The 9,057-nt window shown below is 38.1% G+C and overlaps 4 protein-coding genes across 4 annotated transcripts; 2 read left to right on the top strand and 2 right to left on the bottom strand.

Annotated features, from left to right (window-relative positions):
• Window positions 1-2,739: 2,739 nt before the first annotated feature.
• On the bottom strand, window positions 2,740-4,612 carry F43G9.8 (uncharacterized protein). The gene is made up of 6 exons (NM_059934.4): window positions 4,593-4,612; window positions 4,157-4,324; window positions 3,806-4,045; window positions 3,434-3,527; window positions 3,030-3,116; window positions 2,740-2,980 (listed from the first exon to the last, which is right to left on the bottom strand). Exons 2-6 carry the CDS (start codon window positions 4,267-4,269, stop codon window positions 2,780-2,782), a joined length of 735 nt encoding a protein of 244 aa, NP_492335.2. The 5' UTR covers window positions 4,270-4,324; window positions 4,593-4,612; the 3' UTR covers window positions 2,740-2,779.
• A 108-nt stretch (window positions 4,613-4,720) lies between these two features.
• Window positions 4,721-5,277, top strand: F43G9.21 (uncharacterized protein). Its single transcript, NM_001263903.3, has 2 exons — window positions 4,721-4,868; window positions 5,144-5,277. Exons 1-2 carry the CDS (start codon window positions 4,855-4,857, stop codon window positions 5,262-5,264), a joined length of 135 nt encoding a protein of 44 aa, NP_001250832.1. The 5' UTR covers window positions 4,721-4,854; the 3' UTR covers window positions 5,265-5,277.
• On the bottom strand, window positions 5,249-6,281 carry cfim-1 (Cleavage and polyadenylation specificity factor subunit 5). The gene is made up of 4 exons (NM_059933.4): window positions 6,067-6,281; window positions 5,922-6,019; window positions 5,643-5,872; window positions 5,249-5,545 (listed from the first exon to the last, which is right to left on the bottom strand). Exons 1-4 carry the CDS (start codon window positions 6,274-6,276, stop codon window positions 5,400-5,402), a joined length of 684 nt encoding a protein of 227 aa, NP_492334.1. The 5' UTR covers window positions 6,277-6,281; the 3' UTR covers window positions 5,249-5,399.
• Window positions 6,282-6,475: 194 nt separating this feature from the next.
• On the top strand, window positions 6,476-8,944 carry slc-25A42 (Mitochondrial coenzyme A transporter SLC25A42). The gene is made up of 8 exons (NM_059932.5): window positions 6,476-6,657; window positions 6,837-6,927; window positions 6,981-7,089; window positions 7,149-7,335; window positions 7,399-7,604; window positions 7,656-7,735; window positions 7,783-7,939; window positions 8,458-8,944. The coding sequence occupies exons 2-8, from the start codon at window positions 6,907-6,909 to the stop codon at window positions 8,580-8,582; spliced, it is 885 nt and encodes a 294-aa protein (NP_492333.1). The 5' UTR covers window positions 6,476-6,657; window positions 6,837-6,906; the 3' UTR covers window positions 8,583-8,944.
• Window positions 8,945-9,057: the final 113 nt, after the last annotated feature.

Here is a 9,057-nt window from a genome sequence, read left to right as displayed (position 1 = left end):
CAATATCGTCAGCAAATCTGAGGTTCGTTAGATTTCTGCCATTCACTCTCATTCCAGGGATCGTATCGTAATCCTCAGCTTCTCCTTTCAATTCAATCCAGGAAAGCTTTCGGAAAACGTGTTCGAGGCAAGCGGAGAAGAGATTCGGAGAGATGGGATCTCCTTGTCGAACTCCTTTGGTCACAGGTACTGCGACTGGCCTGTGGAATGGGGTAAAATTTGTGGTACAATTTTTATAACACTCTTTCAGTAGATCAATATAGGCTCCATCTGCACCTTGCTCGTCGAGACTTTTCCAGATTGCCTGGTGTTCAACACTGTCAAATGCCTTCTTGAAATCTATGAAGACAAGTGTCAGTGGGATCTGGTATTCCCTGCCGACTTCAAGAAGTCTTTGGAGCGAGTGGATGTGATCGATCGTAGAGAAAGACCGTCGGAATCCGGCCTGCTCGACAGGTTGAGCCTCATCAAGGGATCTTCGCATTCTATTCAGCAAACACTTGGTGAATACTTTGTAGAGTACGGGTAGTAGGCAGATGGGCCTATAGTTTTCCAAATTCTCACGGTCACCTTTCTTGAAGATGAGAGTGGTTTTGGAGGTTTTCCAGGGTTTCGGTACATTTCTGCTGTGGAGGTACCTGTTGAATCGATCCGTTATCAGGTCAATGACGTTATCGTGGCAAGATTTCAAGAAATCTGCACTGATTTTGTCTTGGCCTGCAGCTTTACCATTCGGGAAGGAACGGAGAACATGTCGAATTTCTTCCGGGAGAAACGGCGGTGGAGTTGGCGTGGCGGGTATTGAAGATGTTTGAGAGTTGCTCACAGCGCTTTTGAAGAGCTCCGTGTAGAACTTCTCAATCTCCTGCTCCATTTTCACCCTGGAAGTGATTCTTTCACCAGTAGAGGTTGATTTGAGGCATGGGATAACTGACTTATATTCGTTGATGTCCCTAGCAACTCTTTTCAAACTCTTTTTCTGGTTCGCAGCAGATAGAAGGCGAGTACTGGCAAAAGCTTCATGGTCTTTCTGAACTGCTTCACGACATTTATCTGAAATAGATTTGAATTGGGGATCATTTCTATCCATAAAACGTCTTTTGTTCAGCAGTTTTCGGGTTTCCTCCGAAAGTCTGTTGGATGAGTGGTTGGCCGGTCGAACGATAGCTTGGTCTTGAAGTTCTTTTAGTGACTGAATCAGATTATCATAGTCGGTATCTAAATCAGGATCACTCTGAACCGTGACTGTCGCTGAGATTGCATAAGCAAACGCCGGGTCCAACACTCTTTTCGGAGGTTTTCTCCGTCTGACCTGCTCCAACTTTGCTAGACAATTGTTGAAGTGGAGGTTACAGCGGAGTAACCTATGGTCGCTACCATTTGTGAAAGAGGGGAGTACAGTGGTATCTGTGACAAACTTTCCATTGGCCAGAATGTGGTCAATTTCGTGTCTGTGATTCCCGTCGGGACTGACGAAAGTCCACCGTTTGTGCATAGGCTTTTTGAACATAGAGTTCGTGTGCCACAGACGGTTGGTTTCACAAAATGTTGCGAGAAGCTCTCCAGTATCATTTCTTGGTTCCATGGCATGGGGGCCAATGTACCTTTCGTTGTTTTGTCTGCATCCCATTCGAGCGTTGAAGTCGCCGATAACAAGTTTATACTTGCTTCGGCACTCTCTGAAGACGTCTTCAACACGGTCGTAGAAGTCGCAGATTTCCTCAAGGTCTGAGTCCGCAGTTGGAGCATAGACTTGAATCACCGTGCAGTTGAATTTTCGGCTCACTTTGAAGGTGAGTAAGCCGATGCGGTGACTAAGAAATCGTACTTCTACGATTTTGGGAAGGAGGGTGCTTCGAACTATGAAGCCGACCCCACCGGATACAGAACTTTCATTCCGTTTGCCTAAGAAGACGCCGGTACCGTCGTGATGTATCAAGTGTGCCTCGGCTGCTCGTTTGGTTTCACACAATCCGATGACGTCGAATTGGATTCGCCTCGTCTCTTCTAGCAACTCAGCAAGTCGATCATCCGAAGACAAGGACCTGCAGTTGAAGGTGCACACGCGATAGTCAGTTCTTCTTGTTTTGTCCCGCGGCTTCTTAATTTCCAAGTCCGATTGACATATGGTTTGGACTCCGAGATTAGATCGCCTCTTCCGACGTGCTCCAGGAACTGTCTTTCCCTTTGCAGAGGCCGGATGCGGAGGACTGAGGCAGGATGGGTTGCTGTTTAGAGCAAAAGTTGTGTCTCTAGATACTCTATAATGACCTGCTAAGCCAATCTAGAGCCGCCCGGACAGAAAGTATTCGACACTACCTCTGGCCTGCGTGAGACGGTGTACTTCTTGGCCAGATAATTTGCACTTGGTTCCAAACCAAGCCACTCTCGATGTGACGAAATCATCGAGTTTGTTGAAGTGGTTATCTGTTGATCCCTTTCGCCACGAAGAGGCTTAGTACAGAAAGAGCCAGTCAAAAGTTAATCAATATGTAACAAACTTCAAACGAAAGGAAGTCGGATTTAACAAGTCGAAATGTGCATATTGTGCAAGAACCTCGATTGTAATATGCCCATCTTGCTTACAGTCGTTATGCGCATATCGCGAATTAACTGTGCACCCAAAAAATCAATCACACCTTGTCGGCTTACTTCCATGTCAGTTCAACCCTACCTACCACAGCGGTGCAACAATTGTCGAAGTTTCTAAACTTAGTGTTTTTGCCTCTGAGTTCTTTCCCACAATTTATTTATTCAAAAAGACAAAAAAATTGTTTATTTAAAATCTCTTAATGGACTTCTGCTTGATACTAGCCGTCATAACTGATCCACCCGAACCTGCGGAGCCCGCAATCTTCTCAATTGGCTCTTCCCATTCATCCACGTCAATCCCTACATTGTAAGTAACAAACGATCCAAAATCAAATGTAACTTTTTTGATGTTTATCTTCTCGCCCGGTTTGTCTTCTCCGTCCATCACCTGAAAGTTGTGGTTATTAATTTTAAAAAGTTTAAAACAAAAAACGCACAGCATATTCAGTAACATTGTTGGTGTTTAGAAGAATTTGTCCTTTCTCTTGAAACACGATTTTTCTGGTTCCGTCATGTGTTGAGGGCTGGAATTGATATGTTCAAAGTTGCCACGTAAACACAAAGACGTATGCCTGCATGCCTGCCTTCATGACCAATGCCTACCAGTGCTGTGCAGTAATGGGAAATTTTTCACCGGTTTCCGGAGAATTGTAACTTGGTTCCAAAGTCTATATTTGACGATTGCCAAGACTTTGGCAATTCTAAATTGAAGGCAGGCAGGCGGTTCAAAAACACACTTGAACTATTGAAATGTAAAACTATTGTAATAGTTTAAAAAAAGCTTGAATACATGAAAACATCCAACAGATAGAAATATCTTGTGAAAACTTTTGTAACGTACTGTTTCAGAATTGCCATCCTTTGTAGTTCTCTTTTGGGTTGGTTTTAGAAGTCGCGCTCGGTGTTTCATGAGCATTTCATTGCCTTCAAGGACCCTGAAAGTTATATTTGAGTTCTCCCATACAAACAATTATTAAAGTCCCGTAACTATCCGTATTTCTTCTATTAGTATTGCCCACCACAGTTTATCTTTGACATCTCAGTTGTCATATGTTCTAGCTTTTTTTAAATACCTGCCTTCGTACCTACGAGAAATCTCTTCAGGTACGCACTCAGACAGTATATATTGTGGGGATGCTTGTTTTTCTGTACTTAATATTCAAGCCAAGAAACACAAGTTGAAATTTCAAACAAGATTTTAAAAAAAACTAACATATTCGCATCTTCAACAGTATTTGTAGAAGTTTGTGTTGTAAAGTGGGACGGAGATGGTAAAACTGCCGACGGAGGATCTTCTTGCTTCGTTTGTTGTAACTTCATCATCTTCTTCTTTCTCATATTCTTCCTGTGTATCGACATGTATATACGAATTATTTTCATCAAGAGAATCACAGAAAGTATTTGCAAAATGAACGATGCCATGATGTATGCTCCAGTTTTCATAAAGAAGTCTCTAAAAAGATTAATATGTTTTCGATTTTTTTTCAAAATAGCAAAATTGAAAACGCTATAATATAGTGAAATTCAGAAAAATTAAATAAAAATTGATTCAAAAATGGCATACTGTCCTTCATCGTCCCAAAGTTCGACTATAGGTTTTTGAGATGTTGGTCCGATTTGAGATGAGATGTTTGAGATGTTTGTGGGATTGCCAGGATTCTGAGTAGTTAAGGACATTCTTCAATTACAGAATATATTTGTTTTGCCGAAATTTAATGTTCCGTGGAGAAATCTGAAAAACTTTTGATGTATTGTTGTTTCGTGAAAATATGAAATCAGTTTAAAGGAGCGTGGTGTTTTCGGAGTGGGTCTCGACACGATCTCAGTCACAGTCTAAAACGGATACCTGCAGGCGCACGGATTTTGTCCGATGAGTCTCGACACGAAAAATGAGTCAGAGTACCATTTCTTTTGCGGTGAGACCCATTCAAATAAATCCGTGCGCCTTTAATGTTTCGCAACTTTGAAAATGCACGTTTCCAAATGGTTTTCATTATTACCTAGCTCAATCCGATTTGATTGAAAACTGAAGAAAATCGAAAATGAATCTTATCATTAATTTCGATTCACTCGCGTCAAAGAATCTGATTTCAAAAAAATTATTGAATTGTAATCATTTATTTCTTTGAGTTTGTTATTTCTCAATGTATTTCTAAATGTGAATTGAAAGTTTTGTGAGCCGTTCATCCATTTTGAACGAAAAATTCGCTATATTCAATCTGAAACACTGAAACAACAACGTCCGTATCAAGAATTAACAATATGAAGTTTGATAGGTAAGTTAGTTTTCTTTCTTTAGTTACTTCTTTAGTTACGTTTTCTTTAGTTACTTTTCTATTGTATTTTATTTCCTGCTTAAATTAAAGAGGCATGAGTCTCGCGCATGGGTCTCACCACGCTAGCAACTTTTTTAAAAATAATGTCAGAAATTATCATTTAATTTGAATATCAAGATTCAATTACAATAACTGGTTGTCCGCGTGGCGAGACCCAAGACCGTAAGATATGGCGTATTTTCTCAACTTCTACGTAATATGAAATATTCTTTCAGAATTTCCATCGAAACAAGCGTCTTCACAGTGTTTTGTATACAAGCCACGATCTGCATAATTTGTTTCATCATATTTGTTGTTGGAAGAATTAAATTACAACGAATGAAAATGAAGAAATAATTTATTTTTAAATTCATACTAACGATTTGAGAGATCATACATAACAAAATCGAAGATTTGGTAGGAGCAAAATTAGAGTGAACAAGGTCATTTACAAAATAGGAAGACACAAAAAGTAACAGATAATAAAAATATTTAGTTGGAGTCATTGAAAATGAAATTAAATCTCGAAAGAGTGGTTGGAAGAGAGGAAATCAGTGGTCCATAGGCGGCTGCGTTGTCATAAAGTTCAAAGAGTGGAGCTGCGACGAGTTTGAAGTTTTTGGGAACGCAGAATGTTGCTGAAATGTACAAAACATTAAACTGCTTAGGTTTCAATTAGGGAAAAAATTCGAAGACACTTTAAATTTTGATCTTATCAATTTTTCAGTCTCTTACATTTTGAGGGCAACTGAACAAGCAACAGCTTGGTGTGCTCCTTGGGTTTTGTCACGTGCGCAGGGATGTACGGGTAACGGGGAGGATCAAAGTTTGGTCGCCACCAGTTGCCTATCTCATCCTCGATTGTCCATTCGTTTGTCTCCCCATCGGTTCTTCCGAGTGTCTCGTTTAGAAGACGTGTGACTCCAGATATCTCATCCTCACCAAGTTCCAATTCTCCACCCGGCCTGCAATTTTTTTATGAAACTTTCAGATTTTAATAGGAATTAATCTCACAATTTATAAAAGGTGGTACCAATCTGCAGGAGTAGGATATGTGGAAGTGAGTGCTCATGAACAATAAGCACCGCTTCAACTGATCTACGCATTCCCATCTAAAAAAATAATTGATATCGGTTGGAGACAATTAGAGAACACCTACCACTTCATATTCGTCTTTCATTCGTTTGAACCTTTCTGGAACTGATTTGTCTTTTTCTGCTTGTGCATCTTTAGTACCAAATGTGTAATTAGTCAACGGATACACGTTGATTGTTCGATTGAACGGAGGTTTTTCATCAAAGTTCGCTGGAGCCTCGGGCACAGATGCTGAAATTGTTGTTCTTTCGATTGTTGGCCAGATGTCTTCCATTTTAACTGAAATTATATTTAAATTTTGAACCAATTTAGAGTACACAATTAAATATTGACGAAGAGCAAATTAAAAAAAATGAATTGAAAACTGGAAAAAATTGTTTGAAAACAAAATTACAAAAAAAATGTACAGATGGCCTAGAAACAGTTTGTCCATGGGGCGCGGTTGCAACGTGTGAAAACTAGTCCGTCTGAATCAAATTTATAAAATTTTCACGCCTTTATCGTAAAAATCTAAAAAACAACAATATTTTGTTCATTTCTATAATTTTTGACCGTCTAAAACGAACATCTCAATGAGAAACTAGTTAAGACGCAGACGTCAAAGAACGCTCGCCTATCAACTACTAGCCAGTCACATTTTAAGTGTAAACAATCGGTAAGGAAGATAAAGAGACGCCAGAGAAAAATCACACATCACTTTTTTCATTACTCTTCACCTTGAAATTCTTTGCTCCCAGTATGATACTCTAGACATTCTTTGAAATTTCGTTTTTGAATCGTTTTGTTATGTTAATTATGTGAATTTATATCCAATAACACATGATGATCTTGCAGATAAATCGTTGACTTTGTATCATTCCAACTAGAAAAACCAGCAAAGACTCGTGATTTTTTTGCAATTTTCATGCCGCACGACTCAAATGAGGTAAGATTTTAAATAAATTTTGGAACATCTCTGTCATAAAATCATATTTTCAGGGAAAACAGAGGCCCAGTGTCGTTTTGTCACTATCCGCAGGCGCGATCGCCGGAGCTTTAGCCAAAACTACAATCGCACCTTTGGATCGAACTAAAATTTATTTTCAAGGTAAGAATTATGTCACTTCGAAACAATCGAAAATACACCTAATTTTTTGTATGTTCCAGTTTCAAGTACACGTGGTTACTCATTCCGATCTGCCATTAAATTCATAAAACTAACATATCGGGAAAATGGATTCTTTGCATTGTATCGTGGAAATTCTGCGACGATGGCTCGTGTTGTGCCATACGCGTCGATGCAATTCGCAGCCTTCGAGCAGTATAAAAAATTGCTGAAAGTTGACGAAAATGGGTGAGTTTTAAAGTTTTTTTCACACCGAGGTGGCAAATTTAACTTCAAAATGTTAATTTCCAGAAGTCGAACACCCGTGAAACGATATATAACAGGTTCTCTTGCCGCCACAACAGCTACAATGATCACTTATCCTTTAGACACCGCAAAAGCTCGTCTTTCAGTCTCTTCAAAATTACAATATAGTTCTTTGAAACATGTTTTTGTAAAAACATATAAAGAAGGTGGTATTCAACTATTGTACAGAGGGATTTATCCAACTATACTAGGTAGGAATTCTTATGAAAAACATCTTTCTTATCGATTTTTGTTGATTACAGGAGTAATACCATACGCTGGATCTTCCTTCTTCACATACGAAACTCTTAAGATTATGTATCGAGATCATAGAGGTGAAGTTGTGAGTTGAGAAATTATTTCTATACGTTATTATGTATGATAATTCAGGAAAATTCCTACTACCGAATGTTATTTGGAATGTTAGCTGGTTTGATCGGTCAATCATCGTCATATCCACTCGATATTGTGAGAAGGCGGATGCAAACAGGGCGAATTCCGAGTGGATGGAGTCCTCTTAGAGCTCTAATTCATATTTATCATACGGGTATGACTATTTTTTGAATTATAGTTTTTTTTAAACCTTACTATAATGACAATATAGTTCTATCAGAAATGGGCGGTTGCAATTAAACAAAATAACCTGCTTGTTCCAACATTTTTTTAATTGAAATTCAATGTCAAAGTATAGAAAATCACTTGATGTGTCCGAAAATCAAATTAATTCCAGTTGAAAAATTTGAGAAAGTGCTTAAAAATGATCTGAAAGTTGTCAATTACTGATTATCGAGTTATCTAACTTTGTTTTTGGGCAAATATCAACTTTTTGGATAATTTAAGTGATTTTCTATACTACGATTTTCTAAAAAAAATATATGGGGTGAACATGGCGCAATATTTATGATTTTTCAATAATTGCCGCCGTCCACCTCTAAAACAAGATTTTGGAATTTCTAAAGTAATTTTTTATAGCTACACATAAAACTCCGAACAATTCACAATATTTGAGTGGGCTTTACTAGAATAAACTATACAGCAAACAATACAAAAACATCAAATTTTCAGAGGGTTTGAAACGAGGATTGTACAAAGGATTGAGCATGAATTGGCTGAAAGGACCAATTGCAGTCGGAGTCTCGTTCACCACTTATGAAAAAGTTCTGGAACTTGTGGGTCATCTAAAACGATAATCAATGGAACTCTCTCTTTTCTTACCGCCAAAAATATATTTTCTCATGATTTGTTTTTTTTCTATTTCGATTTGACTTTAATTTTTACTGCATTTGTTTTTTTAGATACCGCTAATTTTAGACTGTTTAGTGGATAGTGAACGTGAATATTTAGAAGATTTTTTTCTAATCCAAAAATAATTTTTTAATACTCAAAATCATATTTCTTCTGTGAATACTCAATTTTTTTAAAAATTTCTCGGTTATTCTTTTCCCCTCTATTTCATTATCAAGTGCCAGTGTTTCCCCGCCAAATCAACTTTCCCCGTTTTTAGTGATTTTCAATTTATTGCTCAATTCATAAACGGTTTTTATTTTTATTATTCAACAGTAAGTGTTGAAATTTTGATTTCAGGAGCTTTCATCGTCTTTTCTTGGTAATTTAGCCGTAAATTTGTATTTTTCGAAAATTTCTCAAGGGTTTTCGACTTTTATC

This window comes from Caenorhabditis elegans, chromosome I, assembly GCF_000002985.6.
Source record: "Caenorhabditis elegans chromosome I".
NCBI classification, from domain to species: Eukaryota; Metazoa; Nematoda; class Chromadorea; order Rhabditida; family Rhabditidae; genus Caenorhabditis; species Caenorhabditis elegans.
This window is presented reverse-complemented; position numbering and strand designations above follow the sequence as displayed.

Bases quoted from the DNA above. Each gene is read 5' to 3' on its own strand.
- slc-25A42 (NM_059932.5), top strand. From the start codon at position 6,907: ATGCCGCACGACTCAAATGAG. The intron at 7,736-7,782 runs GTGAGTTGAGAA...ATGATAATTCAG, and splicing joins GAGATCATAGAGGTGAAGTT to GAAAATTCCTACTACCGAAT. The intron at 7,940-8,457 runs GTATGACTATTT...TCAAATTTTCAG, and splicing joins AATTCATATTTATCATACGG to AGGGTTTGAAACGAGGATTG.
- cfim-1 (NM_059933.4), bottom strand. From the start codon at position 6,276: ATGGAAGACATCTGGCCAACAATCGAAAGAACAACAATTTCAGCATCT. The intron at 6,020-6,066 runs GTAGGTGTTCTC...TTATTTTTTTAG, and splicing joins TGAAAGACGAATATGAAGTG to ATGGGAATGCGTAGATCAGT. The intron at 5,873-5,921 runs GTGAGATTAATT...AAAAAATTGCAG, and splicing joins GGTACCACCTTTTATAAATT to GCCGGGTGGAGAATTGGAAC.
- F43G9.8 (NM_059934.4), bottom strand. From the start codon at position 4,269: ATGTCCTTAACTACTCAGAATCCTGGCAATCCCACAAACATCTCAAAC. The intron at 3,528-3,805 runs GTTAGTTTTTTT...TATAACTTTCAG, and splicing joins ACTGTTGAAGATGCGAATAT to GGTCCTTGAAGGCAATGAAA. The intron at 2,981-3,029 runs GTGCGTTTTTTG...CACAACTTTCAG, and splicing joins ACAATGTTACTGAATATGCT to GTGATGGACGGAGAAGACAA.